The following is a 20,050-nucleotide window of genomic DNA, read 5'->3' as shown; positions in this document are numbered from 1 at the left end:
GTTGATGAAACAGCTTGGCTGTTTCTCCTCATCTGCTTCACTGTTGTCTTGGCCATGTTAGTTTGAATTGCTTTGGGAGCAGTTTAAATGACACATGACTCTGCAGCAAAGAAGTGTGCTCATAAGGTCATCCATCCATCCATCTATCCATCCATCCAAGTGTGTTGGGTCAGAGTCTGTGGAAGTAGTAGTAACTTCTAGAATTACTGGCTCCTATCTGTGCAATAATAGTCCAATAATACTTAATATAAGATTCGTATTCTGTATCTTGCAGCATCTACTGCCTGGACCTCTAGTTGCTGAAGTCAAAAGCTCACATTGTTTTCCTGTTAATAGGAATAAAAATCTTAAGATTGCAGGAAAAATGTAGAAATGGGATTCATATGCACCATGAACATTCAGAACTTGGCAAGGAAAGAGCTGCATTTAATGTTTTTGTTGTTGTCAGTCTTGATGCTGCTGCTGTGAAGTTGAAATACTGCACTGGCTGCAGAGTGTGAGCAAAATCCATTGCTCCAACAGTGGATATAGCTTTCCTACAACAAATACAATTTTTAAGATCATGTGGCTATAATGGACTCACAAAACCAGCTTTGGTACAAGATCTGACCTGATCTTCTCTGGAGACCAAGTCCAGACTAAAAGGTTATTTAACTGCCTAATGTCAGGTGAGACATCAATAGGGATTAGGTGCTGCTGTGGTCATTGGTCACGTGACTTCAATTAAAGGTACACATTTATTCACTGTAACCACTCTTTAGGTTTAGTTGTTGTTTTTTTTTCTGGTGGATTTTTGATAAAGCAGTCATGTACCAACAGGATGCATAGGAATTCATGTGCACAATGTAGCTATGTGAAGGCAAGGCTAGGGTTATCACTTTCTACTTTTGTATACTATAGGCTTGCTGAATGAGCCCCATGGAGCACTGGAATCATTCTGTCATTTGTATGCACACTGGTATGCTTAGTACTATACATTTTGCAGTCTGTCTTGTTGTCTCAAAGAATACGGTATTTAATAGACTTGTAATACACTGTATATGATATATTTGTAATATGTTTCACAGAAATAGCAATATAACTTTACTTTTTTGTACAGCAAACTCTGCTCTGAATACCAATTGTAACTGAAGGTATAGTGAATATTTTAAGTCTGCATGTTGGTTTTTAGCAGTATGTAAAGACGGACATTCTCTTTCTCTCTCCTGCAGCTGGACCATATAGTGGTTTAGGTGAAGTCACCCATCGAGAGAGCGTTCCAATGCACACATTTGCCAAGTATCTTTTCACCTCTCTCCTACCTCATGATGCTGAATTGGCATACAAAACTGCACTGAGAGCCATGCGGTACGTATTTGCAAGTCATCTAGAAGGAGCACAAGTAGTGTTAGCGGTTAAGAAAGGGGAAAAAGCTTCTTAATCCAGATCTAGTCTTTTTTTCTAAAAGAAGCATGCTTCCCTTTAAGGAGAAACTACTTTGGTTGTCATCTGTAAAAGCAGTTGGTTTCTCTAGTAACTACAGTGTAATCATTATAAATGTACAATCAGTGCTTATCTACAACCACAAAAAAAAGCATTCTTTGTTAGAAATCCTTCCAGAATCCTACTCTTGGGGCACATGGGTTTGTGTTAAACAAGGGCAGCTTTAGCATGTGTGTTCTCTCACCCATGCAGTGTGTATGTGTGTGTGATGGTATTGTCTAGGAAATGAGAAAGAGGCACTGCAGCAGCAGTCTCAGAATCATCTGCTGCTTAGCCTGTTCGGTAGGGCTATTTGTTCCACTGGCTTTCTTCACAAATTAACCCTCAATGATAGACTTGAAACCATAGGGTGGGGTCTGAGCCAGCATTCTTTTCTTGTGTTTCATAATGAAGCAGTTTTATCCACATCTGGGTGAACGTTGGGGTTTATATAGAGTATGTCATCTGACAACAAAATGTCTGACTTGCATCCTTGCAGTAATCAGGAAAAAGATAATTCTCAGGGAGTGCTCAGTGTGTGCTAGCATTATCTTGAGGCAGGCCAGAATGGTAATGGTGGCTAAGAAAATTCTTTTGAAAGAAGTTTCAAGTGCCTCAGTGATCGGCAATAAAATTGTTGCCCATCTACTATGCAGGGAAGAAACTGTTCCTCTCTGAATTGTGTGGTCACTGTCAAGAACCTTGTAGTTGATGGTTGACAAAGACGATCCACAATTGAATACTCAGAGCAATCAATTTCCAGATAAAAAATAAAAAGAAGTGTTGGGTTTTCCTGGTCATTATTTTCAAGAACGGTTGCACGGTGATTGAAGGACACACTATCCACATAAATAGTATTTAGCTTCATCAGAAAAGTTGTGTCCTCATGGTTTGAAGGTGTGTGTTCTGGAGCTCATTTCTCAAAAAAAAAATAAATAAATTCTATGATCAAAGGAATAAACAGGAGGGAATGCTTAAGAACAAAACATAACTACTGTCAGGTGAGGCTAAAAGTCTGTTTAGCCTGTCTTTTTATGCCTCCAAGAGTGTCTAGTAACAGATGTTACTGAAGAAATCTGAGAAATATGAAGACTGACTTTCATACTTGCTGTTTATGATAAGCATTTTAGGAAATACAGCAAGAAGACAAAATGCATTACTGATAAACTATTGAAAAAACGTTCAAATGTATGCTCAGTAAGCTGTCTGGTCCATCAGAGTATACCCTTCTTGATTTTAGCACAAGTTGAGTGCATTAATAACCCTGGTCATATCAGATAGTAAAATAGTGCAAGATGTTGTGAGAAGGGTTTTTGGTTGGTTGTTTCTTGGGGGCTTGGTTTCTGTTGGTTATTTGTTGGTTGGTTTATGGGGTTTATTTTTCGATGAAAAGGTTAATTTTATGAAGTAGACTGTGCCCTTGTATTTATTTTCAGTTACTACCTTTAAGTGTTCCTCAGAGATTGTGTGGAGTTTTCCTCCTTAAACTAGTAAAACCATGATGCTGAAAGTAGGTTTCATGCTGGAGTAGGCATCCATCAGCAGCTTTGCACAGTGCACTGAATGCTTCAGTGAATGTGACAGCAGCATGCCATTCCTTTTGAACAAGGATTAGGGCTTTCCCCAGAAACCAGTCATAACTGAAAACTTCTTTTCTGGAAGTTTCCGTTCTCAACCGGAAAAACAAGCAAGACACTGAAAGATCCAAATGTTGAAATCTCCAGTTAGGCACAGGCAGTTTCAGCTATCTTTTGGTATGAAGCTGTCATCTCAGCCAATGAAGTTACTTTTCAAAACAGACCACTATAAGAATGTCTGTTTATAAGATGTCTGTTTCCATCTGGTAAAGTTACAGGAGACATCATAATTGGTGCTGTTCTCCAAGCCCTTTTGTCATCACTTCATAAGCCTGATGAGAGTTCAGCACTAGACAATAATCAGTTCTTCTGTATTTCGATATTTGGCGCTCTTCAGAAATGTGGACTGCTGTCTTGAATGGTGGTGATGGCAGGTTTAGAAAACTTCTATTTGTCTGCATTCTTTAGCACTTTTCAAATTCACTTGGAGAAGATTGGTTTCTATTTGTACCAAAGCAATACTTCAGTATATAAAGGAGTCCAAATACAAACCAAATGAAAAAGTAACTTAATACTACCTTGAGGGGGAAAGAAGAAAGCAGACATGAAGATTGAATGTCTGTCTCATAGTTGTGAGGTTGAATAAGTCAGAAGAGGAAAACTCAAGCATCTTTCTTCTGTGGCAGGGACAAAATGGCAAAAGGAAAAGAACAAAAATCTCATGTGGGAATTAGTAAAGGTGCTGCATAGAAATCTGTGCAGTTACTCATGCTTTTACAAGTGGAGCTTATTTCTTTCGTCACTTCAACAGTTATTAAATAAGTTGACTTCCCAAGACCCTTGCTAGTTGCTTTCCGGACCTCTTTAGTGTCAGTCCACACAAGTCACTGACCTGTGATGGCAGCACATAGTACTTTACTTCTCTGTATTCAAAATGCATCTGTTGCTGTTCTGGTTTCTGAACCCTGTTTTAGTGTGTGTAACACTCAGTATGAAATAAATGAAAGCTGAGACCATAAAACCCTTCATGCATATACCTCAGGTCTGCAAGGATAGTGTTGTGCTGTCCTTGATGGTCACTTCTGTCTGCAGTTCTCTGCTTGCAATGCTGAAATATACGGAACAGAGTCTCAGAGAATGTGGATCTGCAGTGACCTAGTTGACTGCTCACTTGGAATCTGAACATGAATGTTTGGCTTAGTTTGGCTGATATCTTGTTAAGCCTGAATTTCACCCAGGCTTTGGGAGCCAGACTTTAATGGTGATGTTTAATCACAAGGTAGCTTTGCTAAAACCTAGCTAAATTGTTGGTATTTGAAAGGGGAGGAGGGAGGAAGTGAGGAATGCTAAATCTGCTTGTACTTGTTCTGATGTTCCCTAATCTTGCCAAAATTGCATGAAAGCCTCCAATTCACAACAGCATTTCTTTTCACAGCAAAATAATATAAAAGCTGGCAATGAAATTCAAAGTGACAAAAGATTTCCCCAAAACAGTGTCTTTCTTTCATGCTGTTAGTCTGTTTACTGTTACTCATAACCTAATAATCCCTTTTTGCATTAGGTAGTGAGATTTTTGCTGTTTATTGAAGCCATCTAATAGTACATCTCTCTCCTCCCACTGTCTCTCTGTGCTTAGAAAAAAATCAGCTAAAGAGTTTATATGTATTTTATTTTTACGTATATAAAGCTATATAAATAAGTGTCTCAATACACTCAATATAAAGAGATTTGACTCAATACAAATTGCAAGTGGAGTCTCTTTTTTCATATTAGCATGAATTACATGTGTCTGAAAATGTTTATATAACCTGCTGATAGTTACTTATATGGCATGTTTTATTTATATGTGTCTGCTAGATACCCTCCCACTCCCATATATTTAACTTTACTTTTCCCAGGGAGTTCTTAAAGATACTCCCATATGCTTCAGGAACCTACAGAAAACTGATGGAACTAAAAAATATCTTACTGAGAAAAAAAGACTTGCATTTCCAGTTACTTAAAGAACTTAGATATATTCATCTGAGTGCGAGCGATTGTAACTTACATTTAAATGAGCTTATTCTGTAAGAAATATTCTATCATGGGAAGTCACAATGCATTGGATTTTCAATATTCAGTAGTTACAATTTTATTGACAGAGGAGATCCAATTTCCTTTTCCTGCTAGAAAATCACTTGCACATGAAAGCTGGTAGAAACAGAACTCATATGGTAACTCTCATCAAGAACCTAAGCACTGGAAAGGCTTTTCTTCTGTTGTCTTATTTCATTTGATGTCTCATTTACGATTTATATTTTGAAATTATGCTGAATTCTACTGAGTAAAAATGCCTGGTTTTGTACACTCTTTTTTGCGCTGGCATTTATGCAGTATCTGGTATACTGGCTATATCTAGTGTATTGTAACATTGAGTCTCTGTTGTGGGCTGTCATTTGTGTTGCAGTAGTCAACAGCAAACACATTAATTTTAATTTTCTAAGTATGGATTCTCTTTGGTGGGTAAGAATGTTGTAGATTCACACATACTCAAAGAAATTTTTGTTTCAGGATTAGGAAATGGAGTCTGAAAAGTAACTTCAAAGGAAATGATGTCATTGATGGTTGGGGCTCTAACATCAAATTATGGTGCATTATAAAATGTTGTTAGCCTGAAATTTAAGGGTTTCAAAGAGTAGTCATAGTTGAACTGTAAATTGCACTTTTTGGACATAAATTCACATCTGAATTTATTGCAAACTGAAAATCCAAATGATTTGTTGAATATTCCTCTCCCTTAGTTTGAAGAAAAAAATGTTCCAAATACTGAAAAATATTCACGTGTTCTCAGTACAGCGGAGAACTACTCTACTTTCCTTTGTGAGGGCTGCAATTCAGTGACAAAAAGGCAGGGAGAAAAGCTTCAGCTCTATGCAGGGTGCAGAAAGTCTCTGCTGCCCTGGTTAATAGGTGGGTTAATTGTCCCGTGAATTGCTGCAGATGCCCACTGATGTAGGCAGGTTTGGCAAATGGACTTTTTTAAGGTTCCCCAAGAAGAGGTTTGCCTTTTTTTTTTCTTTAATAACCAAAAAGGCCCATTTTGTAAACAAGGTTAAGTGTTGTTGCAGCTTTAGTTTTGCTCATGAGTAACCTAATGTTATAATGATTTAATGAAAGAGGATTTCTTCCTTATTTCAGGTTGTTAGTATTGGAATCTACTGCTCCTTCGGGAGACATGTCCCGCCCGCACCATATTGCATCAGTTGTTCCAAACCGGTATCCCCGCTGGTTCACCCTAAGTCACATTGAATCCCAGCAGTGTGAACTGGCATCAACCATGCTAACAGCAGCCAAAGGTACATTGCTGTCAGTTACATAGTCAACTAACTGTGTGCTTTTAATATTGCATGGAGTAAACAAATCATAAAACTTGTGTTTAGGAATCCAGATTGCAGTCTGACAGGAACTTGAAATGGGTGCAACAGACTGAAATGGCTTAAACCTGCCACTTAGTTTTCTAGCAAAGTAGTTTTAAGCTGCCTATATGGCAGCCAGGTGACCTTGATTTCAGGCTGATGAGACAGCTTTTTATTTTTCTGACATGACATAGATAGCGAGACCCAAGAGTGGACAAATCACTTCTAAAATTCACAAATCAGGATGACTTTTTGCCATGTACTGCACTAACATCACCAGGCACTAAAGCAGTATGTGCTGTCTTGTATCTTTTGTTCACATGTGATTTAATTGTGGAAGGTTTAAAAAAAAATGTGTGTAAAACTTAAACATCGTACTATTGCATAGCAACAGCAGGCTCAATTATAGTGCATCTCTGGATGTTTTGGGAGCTTGTTCCATTGTGGTGACAGTGTTTATGCCTTGCAGGTGATGTTCAGAGACTGGAAACAGTGTTAGAATCCATCCAGAAAAACATCCACTCATCATCACACATCTTCAAACTTGCCCAAGATGCATTTAAAATAGCAACGCTCATGGACAGCTTGCCAGACATCACTCTTCTGAAAGTTTCTCTGGAGTTGGGCCTTCAGGTATTTCCCTCATTCATTATTATTACAGTAGAAGAAAGGAATTTGACAGTGTTGGTGGGTGTAGCTTTTAAGCACGGAGGACCATATCCTCTTTGGGATCTGTCTGGAGATTTTAGATTCTGTTTTCTGTTAGAAAGCTCAATGATTTAGTAAACACAGATGTTTACTACGTCTGCATGCAGATGTGTGCGTCCCCTTTGTGTGCAGCCCCTTTGTGCTGTTCAGATGGGGGAGCTGGGAGCAGCTGGCTGTAGGGCAATCTCTTGTTCAGGGGTGAGAGGGGACCAGTGCAATGGGCTCAAGGATGTATGACTGGGTAGAAAGCAAAATTATTCTGTTTGCCAGAAATGCTGTATATTTTCTGCATGGCCTTGAGGAGTTTCTTACCATGCATTCCCTTCCTTTCCCCTAAATGAGATTTGGTAAGTGTTTGTTGAATTAATAGAAAATGCCAAGGTCAGCCATAATTACCTATTTCTAAGGCAAATTTGGTAAGAGAGAGGAAGATCCTGTCACGGTTTAAGCCCAGCCAGTAACTCAGAACCACACAGCTGCTCACTCACTCCCCCCAACCCTTTCTGCCCCCGCTCCCAGAGGGATGGAGAGGAGAATCAAAAGAATGTAACTCCCATGGGCTGAGATAAGAACAGTCCAGTAACGAAGGTATAACAGAAACCACTACTGCGACCACAAATAATAGTAATGATAAGGGAAATAACAAGGGAAGAGAATACAACTGCTCACCACACGCCAACCAATACCCAGCCCAGCCCGAGCCGTGATCTAGCCCTTCTGGGTAATTTCTCCCAGTTTATATACTGGGCATGACGTGCTGTGGTATGGAATACCCCTTTGATTAGTTTGGGTCAGGTGTCCTGTCTCTGCTTCCTCCCAGCTTCCCTTCCTCCCAGGCAGAGCATGAGACTCAGAAAGTCCTTGTTCAGAGTAATCATTACTGAGCAAGAACTAAAAACATTGGTGTTATCAGTGTTGTTCCCAGGCTGAAAGTCAAAACCACAGCACTGCACCAGCTACTAAGAAAAAGAAAAATGACAGCTACTGCTGAACCCAGGACAGATCCTTATGATTGACCTGTGTGTCAGCTCAAGCATTCACCAAGAAATCTTTCAGTGGCACCAGCACACTTTGGATGTCATTGTATTCATGGGTACTCCTCTGTGGTTGATGATATCACCAGAATGTCTTCAATGAGATCTAGTTAAAGAAATACTATAAGCCCGTACTTTCTCCTCAGTCTCAGTGTCTGGAACAAACTCATGTAGAACTTGTCCACTCTTGTGTCCCAAGCTTATGAAGGTGCTTTAATAATCTTAAAGGTAGTTTGCTTTCAAGAAGGAAGATGCATAGCAGTTTTCTGGTAGTAACTCACAGCTGTGTAGATTTCTGCAGTGACACTTCTGCAAAGCATTAGTATCAGCACTGTCTTGTAGCCTACAGATGCTTCCCCCTTCCTGCCCCTCTCCCTGACTTCATGGCAATTAGATTGTCTGTACTCACTATCTAGTATCTTGCTATTTACTCATTCATGTTCCCTAGAAAACTCTCCCCTCATGTGGTAACCTAAACAGCAGTGTCCTTGCAGGTGTATTGTTCTGCCACAGCCAGAGCAATGACAAGCTGGCCTGGTTGGGTTGAGAGGATGACACCAACGATTTCACAACTCTGTCACTGTGATCTCTGTGACAGAAAAACCTCTTATATTGTTCCAGATTTGGGAGTACTCCTAGGTTCTTTCTTCGTATTTCCAGTGGCAGCATGTGTTCTGTGATTCAGCAGGAGGAAGTCTTTTGAACTGGCTATGTAAAGAGGTCATCAGCAAGGCCAAAGGGGCACAAAGCATCTCGGTTATATTCTGTTCTTCAGAACCTTGCTAGCACAGATGCTGTAACATCGGCAGGTACCTGAGAGGTTCTTTTCCTCTGTTTGCTTGTTGTATTCTATGTCAGTGCAAGTAGGTATTACTGCACATCTGCAAACAGGTACTGCTTGTGGGACTGGTGTATTTGGCAAGTGGTGTCCTTTGCACCCCAAAACCTGTGAGTGCATACGTAAACCTTCTTCCAAGGTGCATAACGAAGAGGTTTTGCATTGGAGTGGAAGCTAGTGGGTGATTGTCCATTTCTTCTCTCCCTTATGGGGGGGTGAGATCTTCTGTTCCTTTGTAAAAAATTCTTATAAAGATCCATCAAGACAGAGGCCAAGTTACTCTGTGTGGAAGAGGGCTTAGTTTTCAGATAAGCGGTGCAATTCACAGGAGCCTCTTGTCATTACAGACTTCCTGACTTGTTGAAAAGTTCTCTTCAACTGATAGCATAGATCTGTCTTGATAGAAGTGCAACTCCCTTTTAGGAAGAAGTAGCTCTAGAATATATTCAGCAAAAGTGAAATAGTTCTTCGGCAACTTGTGCTACAGTATAAATTAACTTCAGATCCTCCATGGTCAGGACATCAATACATGCTTTATTTGAAATCTTTGGGGGGTTTATCAGTAAAGGGTCCCTGTCTTGCTGTTCTCAGCTTGTCAGGTTAATCAAATGAAAGGAACTTAATTCCGGGATAGTTTGTCAAGAAACTTTCCCATGTCAAGAAATTAGATATGGTATTGGGTTTTGCTTCCAAGTTAGGACTGTCTACACTGGAGTGACTGTTACGGCAACATCACATGTGCTGAAAGTTGTTACAACTGCGCATCCTTCTACAGAGCATCACAGTGAGGAAAGTCATCAGAGAAGACTTTCAGAGAAGTCATAATTCACACCGTTGTTTGGTTTTGGTTTTTACCTTCTTTCCTCCCTCACCAGTAGCAGAATTCAGACCATAACCCTGTATTTTCTCTTGGATTCACTCTACTTGTAGGAAGCTGAAAATTCACCATGGATATTGGAGGAGTGCTAACCTTCAATATGTGTGTGCGTTCATATAGGAAGTCACCCAAACTCCTTACCTTTGATGGATGTAATGGGACAAATAGTTACACTCCAAAGCATTTTAACTTGGGGTTGCCTGTTTTTCTTCCAGAATGACTTCAAGCAAAGGCTGGTTCCATTATTTACCTTAGCCATATTTTCACAGTTGAAAATGTGTTGGGTTGCTCCTTGCAGCTCAGTTTTCTTTCTTTCAAAACGCTGTACTCTAATCTAGCATTTAGATTAGTGTTTAGTTAAAATGATACCCAAATGTCTGGGGCCAGAAAAGCTGGCCTTGTCATGTAACTTTAGGTGATGTCTACAACCAGTCAACAGGGTCTCAGTCTGGGAATTTTTGGAGACCAACTTGGAGCCACTCATGGTTGCTTATAACCAGACTTCTTAAAGATCATCTGTGCATTTGTGCTCCTCAACAATTTTGCCGTCTTCTTAATTATCCTGTCTACAGCGTAGGATGAAAGGAGTTGGCAAGAGTGACATACGTGAGAGGGCTACATGCCACTTTGAAGTAACCTTAGGATTGAGAGGGGGATATGTGTTGAGAACCCTCTTACAAATGCTGCTGACTCCAAGGTGTTTTGTGAGTGCATTTGTTGAGTTTAATGTGTAAAGATCATGGCTGAGAGCTCTAGGATTGACCTATTATGCTGTTTATTTAAATCTGCAAACAGTAATACCATAGTATGGTCACTGATATTTTAAGGGGAAAACTACTTGCTTTCTGCATCTAGGTGTCTGTGGGATCTGTCCAGGTAGCTTTACATGCAATTTCCATGCAGGATATGGTATCCCTGGCAGTGTTCAAGACCAGGTTGGACGAGGCCTTGGGTGATATGATTTAGCGTAAGGTGTCCCTGCCCACGGCAGGGGGGTTGGAACTAGATGATCTTAAGGTCCTTTCCAACCCTAACGATTCTATGATTCTATGAATTTGAGTAATCAGTAATTTATTGGGACTTTTAATGTTGGATTGAGTCTCTTTTATGGGGTGTTTTTTTTTCTTGACCATGTAAGTGGTATCTTCCATAGCCTTAAAGGATCTGCAGTTGGAATTACTCTCTACATGCTGTTTTTAAGTTAGCTGAGCAGTATTTTTCAAATTTTTTGACATACCTGCTAAAAAAGAGGTAACAGAGTAGGGAGCACAAGGGGCTGACGTTTTGAACCTTAGTGTATTCAAGTAGCTTAAAATCCCTAATTGTTGGTATATTGCCTTGGTTTGCAATAGGATTAATTTGTATTTTGTTTGTGTTGCTTTGATAGGTAATGCGGATGACACTGTCCACACTTAATTGGCGACGGCGGGAAATGGTGAGGTGGTTGGTAACATGTGCAACAGAAGTAGGTATGTTCTGAGATGTTTCTCTTGTCAGCTAACCTTAGAGGGCTTGATTTGCTTGACAGCACCCAAGTTCTGCATATGTCTTCCACTTTCTGTTCACCTATAAAATTCCTTTGGTGGAAGACACTATGGCAGTGATGAGTGTTTTTTTTTTTTAGGCCCAGACCAATTGAGACAGTAGTTGAGTAGTGTAGAGTAGCTTCTTTAATCCTGCAAGATGGGGGTGTGCATAACCTTTGGGAAATACCCCAGATTTTCTCTTGTTCTCTCCATGATTGCCTTTGAAAAGCAAGTTGAGAGAGCTATCAGGTCAGCTGTGGGAAGAGAAACCAGAACACAGATGAATGAAATGCTGAGGATGCCTCCTACCATGTGGATCTCCTGAAGAGGTTCTCATTCTTAGGGGCTGGGTTTTTTTAAGCCCCTGAGTAAATCCAAGATTTTAAATGTAATGCATCTTTGTTATGTGGCTATCATACCGTGCAGAGCTTGTCTGCCCTGTAAAGCTAACCAAATACTAATGTTATACCCATTTTTAACCACATAAGGTGAAAGTAAGGTGGGGGGGAAAGCAGTCTTACAGGATAGCAGTGGGAGAGCAGTGCACTCAGAAGGACGTTCTTTTCATTTTTGGGCTTTGCTGTAGATTTCCTGTGTCTTGATGAGGAATCCCTTAGCTTCTGTATTTACCATCTGCAAGATGAGGATATAGGATCTGAAGATGAGTGCATTAAAAACTGTAGCTGTAAAAAATAAAATAAATGAATGAGCAGTTGTGGAAGTGGGGACAATATAAGTACTTACAATAAGGAAGCAGTTTTAATTGTCACTGATGGTATTTCTGTAAAGCAGGTTTCCCTGCTGTATTTATTCCTTTTTCATACATCTTATTGATTGGGTTTTATCACATAGTACTTCTTGAGTTTCAGAACTTCAGAGGATTGCTGCTGCTTATTCCTGGGATTATTTATCGGTTTTGTTATGCTTGACAGGGAAATTAATGTTGTCAATAACATGGGAAAATACAGCTTGCCTTTGTATGACCTCAGCCAGAAAGTGGTTTGTGTCTGCAAAATTTCATGCAATGCTCTTGTTTTATTGCTTTTATATCTTTGCTAAGATAATGATTGCTGAGGCTGCCTTACAGATATTAGTGCCTGGGTATTATTTTGTGTAGCTGCCTATTATCAAATAAAATACTGGTTATAATACTGCTTTAAATTAGTTTACATATTCTAATAGGAGTATCCCATAAAGAACCTTATAATGTTATGCAAAATACTCTTGAGAATCAAGTTGGTAAAGCAAGGAGTCTCTTTATTTACATGAAGATCTGCTGTTCTCTGGCTATGCTGACTCGTTGCACATGAGTGAAGGTGTGCATGGGAAGCACCAGAGTCCTACAGAGAAAATGAGGACCTCTGGGTGTGGTTCAGGTGTGCTCACAGTTGTGTATTAACTGCCTCTAGCAATAACAAGGCACTCTAGTTGGCTATAAGGTTCAATTTATGAAACCTATTATCACGGTTTACCTCTTCCAGACCCTGCCAAACAGACATACAAACATACACTGGGAGTAAAGTGATGCTAAGGAAAACACTTATTTCAGATAATACTCAGTAGTTCATATTGCTCAAAGTATTTGTCTAATAAGGATCTTGATGTTCAGGGGCATTTGAATTTGACAGAAGATGTACCTCAAAAGCCTGTTAGGAGGAGGTGGGGGGTTAGGATGTTGGGTATTTTAAGGTGTACTTAGGGTGTTCCTTTAAGGTGTACTTAGGGTGTTCCATTAAGGTGTGCCATGGTGTTCTGTTAAGAAAGCCATTTAGCGTACCTGGAGATTCTTTTGTTTACGTGCTGTGCCTTGAGGCGCACAGTAAGAAAATAAGTTAAAATCAGCTTTCAAAAGTATTCAGTGTTGAGGGCTCCTTTCGAGTGATGTGATGAGACCAAATGAGGCAGAATTTGTTACCCAGATTGTCTTAAATAACGAGTAAAACAGCTCAGTTGTTGCACCAGGAGATTAAAGCTTATAATGCAGGCTTTTTTATTTGTTTATTTATTTATTCTTTTATTCTCTGTATTTTAGTGGTTCCTGCAGAGTTTGCACTGTAGCCTTTGTTTTAATGTCCTTTTTCAGCCATGCTATCTGGTTTAGCAATTTTTGCTGAAGTGCATCCTCTTAGATGTAGTGGCAACCTCTTAGTCTTTGCTGCAGATGCAGTCTCTTGCTAAACATCGATACCTGCCAGATTTTATCAGTTTTGGCTAATCCTTCCTTTCTTCCCTCAGGTGTTTATGCACTGGATAGTATCATGCAAAACTGGTTTACACTTTTCACTCCAACAGAAGCCACTAGTATTGTTGCTACAACAGTGATGTCCAACAGCACCATTGTCCGTCTGCATCTGGACTGCCATCAGCAGGAGAAGCTGGCCAGCAGTGCTAGGACGCTTGCTCTACAGTGTGCCATGAAGGATCCTCAGAATTGTGCTCTCTCTGCACTGACCTTATGTGAAAAAGATCACATAGCTTTTGAGACCGCGTACCAAATTGTTTTAGATGCTGCTACAACAGGCATGAGCTACTCGCAGCTTTTTACTATAGCACGATACATGGAGCACCGGGGTTACCCCATGCGGGCCTACAAGCTGGCCACTTTGGCCATGACACATCTCAACCTGAGTTACAATCAGGACACACACCCTGCCATTAATGACGTTCTGTGGGCATGTGCACTCAGCCACTCCCTTGGGAAAAACGAGCTAGCAGCTATAATACCTCTGGTGGTCAAAAGTGTCAAATGTGCAACAGTACTGTCAGACATTCTGCGTAGATGTACTTTGACCACTCCTGGCATGGTGGGACTTCATGGAAGGAGGAACTCTGGAAAGCTCATGTCACTGGACAAAGCCCCTTTACGGCAACTCTTGGATGCCACGATCGGAGCCTACATTAATACAACTCATTCACGTCTCACTCACATCAGCCCACGACACTATAGTGAGTTTATAGAGTTCCTCAGCAAGGCCCGAGAGACCTTTTTAATGGCTCATGATGGTCACATCCAGTTTACACAGTTTATTGACAACCTAAAACAAATCTACAAAGGCAAAAAGAAACTGATGATGCTAGTTCGTGAGCGGTTTGGTTGACAAAAATATGTGAATGGGGATCAGGGGATGGGAGGGGTGGTTTGTTTTTACTTGAGCCTGCCTTTGTATCCTTTTTAACTTAAAGAAACAGAGCCACACCGGTATTATATGTGTATAGTTATATTGAGTTTGCAAACTAAACTGTCATGTTGTGAAAGTTTGTGTGCTTTTTTTTTTTTTTTTCCTTTTTCCTGTTTTGTATGAGAGAGAGGTTAAAAAAGGTTTGGTTTACACTGAGTATATGTTGTCAAGTGGCAAAAGCCCACATCGCTCTCCTGTTCTTTCTGTATACGTTCACAGCCTCAAAACAAACATATATTGTAATGGCTTTAAAAACCAAACAAAACACCTCCATCCTGTGATAAGTACCTCGAATGGATTCAGCTTTACTCCTTTGTAACTCATCCTTAACATTTCAGCATATTTAAACAAACCAACAAATGAAATACTAATAGTTAAAAGGCTGACCACGTGGCTTTGCAGTGCTGTTCATCCAGAAGCATGGCACACAATGCTTGTGCATGTGGAAACTTAGCGACTGTCAACATACATTCTCAGGGATTTATCAAAAAAATTAAAAAAAGAATGAGAGCATTTATTGTACTGTATATATATTATAGTATATGTCTGAATATTGAAAAATATAACATTAACTAATTTATAAAAAAAAATCTATGTAATGCAAAATACTTGAAGCTGCAGTAGCTTGGTTTTAAACAAAAAAGAAAGCCTATCAGAAGGACTAAAGTGCGCCTTGCTTCAGGGTTGGCTCAGGTGGTGAACTATATGCTGGGCATCTATGCAGAGCCACCTTTTGGATTGCATGGTTGGACTGATACCTAATGGGGAAATTTTATATATATATATTTATACAACTTGTGTATACATATATATGTATACACACATACACACATGCTTGTAACAGGCACTATAGTAAAGAGGGACAACAAAACATACACAGCCAGAGCAGCAAGCCTTAGCATTAAGAATACAGTATGCCAGAATTGGGGTTTGTGCCTCCTAGCCTAGAAGACTTAAAGAACTATCCTTTTTGACACAAAACGCAAAATGTTTTCCAAAATGATTGACCTGATACATTACGCCTTTGCAGTGAGCTAATAATAAGCTAACCTTTGTGCACAAATAACATATATATATATTATATATATATATTCTGCATAGGTATTTTGACTTTGTGCAGGACAGAAAGTTGTGTAGGTATGACTGTTCTACTTTTCAGTTTGTTTTTTTAATATATTTTATTTTCTCTAGAATTACTCAAACAAAAGCAGCCTTCTATCTTGCCTTGTCTTAATGCTTTAAAATAACCAAACTGGAGATCTAACTACCAAACTGTTCATTATATTATTAAATACCAACTTTGGTTACAGTATAGTGTCTTTACTTTAGCTGATGGTTCTGTATCCTTGTGCTTTTTAAAGCAGTTTTTATGTTTTGGTGCAAAAGTTGTCCAGTGTCTCTTGTTCCCTTCATTAGAGAACATGCTAGAGGTATGTTTGTAGGTATTTTTGTTTAGAAAAACTATTTCATGCTCTCCATTTTATTTATTATAATAGGTAAAAAGGTTGTACTTCATCACCCATGTAAACATGCTCATGAAGTTGAAAGTAAGATTTGATACACTGATATCAATTTATTTATGTAACTAAATCACTGTTTTATAAACTTGTTAATGATCAACAATTTTTTTGTTTTGATTAAAATTAGTTTTTTGAAAGTTGATTCTATGTCCTTTATGGTGTCTGTTTCTCGAGTTGGATTGTGTAGCTTTCAACTTTGGTACGTTATGGTGGTAAGCAGTATGACCACCAAGCCCAGGGAAGAAATGTTCTGTTCCTCAAACATCTGCTTGTAAATGGCAATGTTCTCAGCTGCTTGTGGAAGAAAAGTGGTGCATCAGAGGAGAGAACAAATGCTGTCTGTGACTGAAGATGTGTGGTGTGTACAGTGAACAGTAAGACTTGACATACTGCCCTGGTGGGATGGTAGAGTGCAGGGGTATGTTCCCACTCAGTGGATTTTTTGGTGCCCATGAGAATTGAGGTGTGCTTCAAATATATGCAAGGACAGTTCTTGTTATTCTTGGATTGGCTTTTCAAGTATTTTCACTCCACCCAGCATGGAGATGTTGCTCACCAACTGACAGCCACCATCTCTGCTTTTTGGGGGCACTTGCTCTGTAGAAGTTATGTGAGTTTTTTAGCCCTCAGTGAAGAATGGGACACAGCATGGTTGAATATTGAAGCTTTCTGGTTTACCAGCATCTTTATCATCTTAGGAATGCTACACGATGTCATATTTGACATCATGATCTGAACACTTACTTTTTTCTTGGTATACAGCTTAAAACACAATTACCATGCGGCAAGCAGCTATCAGAGATGGCAGTGTTACCATGAGTTTTGATAGCAAGACTTGTGTCCCTGAAAGATTACAGAGGAAAAGATACGAGTCTCATACAACTTGTAATGTACATAATGAGTCCATCAGGCCTTGCTAACAGCTGAGTTGTCCTGACCTAATAGTTCTAACAGTAGCTTCTGTGAGTTCTATCCCTTTCAAGTACTAAATCCACATTACATTTTTGCTTTATTGTTTTATCCTAGATGAATTTTTTGCATCAGACAGTAAGGAACAAACCGTATTTACAGAACTTCAGTCTGTATTATGGTTTAGATCGCTGTGTTTTTTTTTTTGTTGTTTGGTTTGGGTTTTATCCCTCTTACAAATAATTTGGTGGTAAGGAATGATACAGACTGCAGAATTAAAACCTATTTGAAGACCAGGCTTTAGAATTAAATGCAGTCCTGGTGGTTGCCACCTGGTTTTGAAGAGCACAATGGTTTATTCTTTCCGAACTCATGGAAGTTCATTTGGCTTGTTTTCATGACTGTAAAATCTCTTGCGTTCAGTGGGGCTGGGCAGTGCAGTTCACGCATACCGTGTTGAAAGTCCTCAAGGACCAAGAGAGGCTTAGCCAATCTCTCTAAAAACATACCTAGATATGTACTGCGCTTGTTTTGTGGAGGTAGGAAGAACCCAGGAATGGGATTCCACAAAAAAACAGAAACAAAACCCACAACAACCAAAAAGACACACCAAAAAAACCCAAACAAAACCACCAACAACCCAAAAATAAACAAACAAAACCCATGCCTGAGGGTTCTTGTGGTGAAACAAGTGTTTTTGTAATTCCTAAAGCTGAAGCATAGAAAAGCCTGGTCAAAATAGTGTGTTTCAAATTCCTTCTCTTCAGACATAGGTATGTGAAACATATATACTGAAACCACTGCTGTGTTGTCTTTAAGTGTTTGAATGCATTTTAACACTCCTTACATGAGAACTTTTTTTTAAGCCAGGATTATTACACAGTAAAGAAGGGAATTGAGCAGGATGGCATGGTTCAATGCTACCACTGAATCTTCAGTCTTGATTCGTTGAGAGAAATCCTGAAAGATGTGGTATTATTTCTGTGTTAAGAGACTCTTGCAGCCCAATAAACCGGGTTTTGCCCATTAAGTTTGTTCATAGATTTCCTTTATTGATTCTGCCAGAACAGAGGCCAGATAGATTTTCCTGACCCAAATTACATTCATTGAGCTTTATATTGTTTCAACACTTACTTCATTTCCACATCCAGCTTTCCTACTCGAGAAAACTGCACACCTTTTCAGCATGATAAAGGAAGGCACATATGGGAGGCTCACTTTAGGGTGCAACTGAAATCCAAAACTGCTTCCCTTGGAGTACTTCACACCTTATTCTCAAAATCGGTTGGTTTTAAAACTGGCAGTGGAACTAAACCTGGATTGCATGTACACGACAAGTAATTCAAGACTGAGAGAAATTGCTGCTAATGTTCTGAGGCTGAGCTGCAACAAGAAGACGGACTGTATTTCACTGTGGTTGTCTAGCAGAAGAGATGAAACTCTTTCAAGATGGTGTGTCTAATAGAGCTATAGTGTGAACTAGGTTGGAAAAGAACAAATCTAAACCTCCCCTGGTACAGCTTGAGACCATAACCTCTTGTCCTGTCACTTGTTACTTGGAATACAGGTGTAATCAGTGCTTGGATGACCAGTCAAGTGTTCTTGCAGTACAAGTGTAATTCTGGGGATATTTTTTGTTTTACTATTGTCCCGGGTTCAGCAGTAGCAGTCATTTTTTCTCCTTCTTGGTAGCTAGTGTAGTGCAGTGTTTTGACTTTCAGCTCGGGAACAGAGCTGATAACAAGGATGTTTTGATTTGGCCAAGGACTTTGTGAGCCTCATGCTCTGCCAGGGAGGAGGGGAAGACAGGAGGAAGCAGAGACAGGACACCTGACCCAAACTGACCAAAGAGGTATTCCATACCACAGCACGTCATGCCCAGGAGGTAACTGGGAGTTAGCCGAAAGGGCTGGGAGACTGCAGGGTTGGAGGAGGTATGGGTCGGTGCTTGGTCGGGGCTGGGGGGGGCAAGTTATCGGTCGGCTGGTGGTGAGGTGTTGTATTCCCTTGTTATTTCCTTTATCATTATTATCATTGGTGGTAGCAGTAGTGATTTGTGTTATACCTTAGTTACTAAACTGTTCTTATCTCAACCCGTGGGAGTTGCATTCTTTTCGATTCTCCTCTCCGTCCCTCCGAGAGCAGGGGGAGGGAAAGAAAGGGGGGGGGAGTGAGCGAATGAGTTACCTGACTGGGTTTAAACCACGACAACTATCAAAAAGTGAAATTGGCTTCCTAGTATTTTTAGGGATAGAAAATACTGTGAGTGCTTTGCATTAGTAAATCTCATTTCTGTAAAAACGTAGTCTATAATTTTCTTTCTACATCCATCCAAAGTTTCATGCTGTGAGCTTTCAAAAGTCTTATGTGAAAGTCACTTTTCAGTAATGATTTAGTGTTCTGTCAAATTAGTTTGGGCTACACATTTCTTTCACATTTGTTTAGTAGCAATTAAGTTTTTCATATAAGTGGGTATAAGTAACGTAAGTGCATCAAAATGTGTGCTGCTTCCCTGGAGGGGAAATTTTGCTTTCTGAGTTGTGACAATTTAGATTTGTAGTTCTATAGAGTGGATTTGTGCTAGAAGTAAATTAATTTCACTGAGATGCCTTCAATTTGATTGAAATACAGATATTTTTTTTTTACTGAAAAATCATCCAGTCTCCACTTCCACTTTAAAAACAAAAGTCCTGGTTATTCATTTACTTTTAATGTAGGATATAATTTGGAAAAAAGGCAATGATACCTTTGCAGAATTGGAAAGTATGATATCCTTAGGTATTCTCTTGCTTTGCAGTTCAGGCTAGAGCTAAAGTGTTCATTTACAAACATTTTCCTTCCTTTTAAGTGTTTGTTCCCTTGAAAGTATACTTTTTTTTCAAGGCAAGTGGGGAAGCAAGGAACAGAAACCACAAAGTGTTATGTTCAACCCTTGCCTCGTGACAATGCAATGGAGAATAGATATTGAGGGGTTTTCAGCCTGTTACAAACTACACTGAGTATGAGATGAAAAGCTTTGTAAGATT

At 39.6% G+C, this 20,050-nt stretch overlaps 1 protein-coding gene across 3 annotated transcripts in view; it reads left to right on the top strand.

The window, feature by feature from the left end:
• LOC130599146 (zinc finger SWIM domain-containing protein 6-like) overlaps positions 1-16,257 on the top strand; it is a 141,369-nt gene extending 125,112 nt beyond the window's left edge. For all 3 annotated transcript variants that reach the window (XM_057409388.1, XM_057409389.1, XM_057409387.1), the window contains 5 exons: positions 1,212-1,347; positions 6,216-6,373; positions 6,903-7,066; positions 11,278-11,359; positions 13,652-16,257. In XM_057409388.1, the coding sequence (XP_057265371.1) occupies positions 1,212-1,347; positions 6,216-6,373; positions 6,903-7,066; positions 11,278-11,359; positions 13,652-14,514 (1,403 nt within the window). In that variant the 3' untranslated portion in view covers positions 14,515-16,257. The remainder of the gene's footprint in view (positions 1-1,211; positions 1,348-6,215; positions 6,374-6,902; positions 7,067-11,277; positions 11,360-13,651) is intronic.
• Positions 16,258-20,050: the final 3,793 nt, after the last annotated feature.

The sequence above is a fragment of the Pezoporus wallicus genome, unplaced genomic scaffold (genome assembly GCF_028554395.1).
Source record: "Pezoporus wallicus isolate ANWC-B61680 ecotype Strahan unplaced genomic scaffold, APGP_CSIRO_Pwel_v1 contig_4, whole genome shotgun sequence".
Lineage (NCBI taxonomy): Eukaryota > Metazoa > Chordata > Aves > Psittaciformes > Psittacidae > Pezoporus > Pezoporus wallicus.
This window is presented reverse-complemented; position numbering and strand designations above follow the sequence as displayed.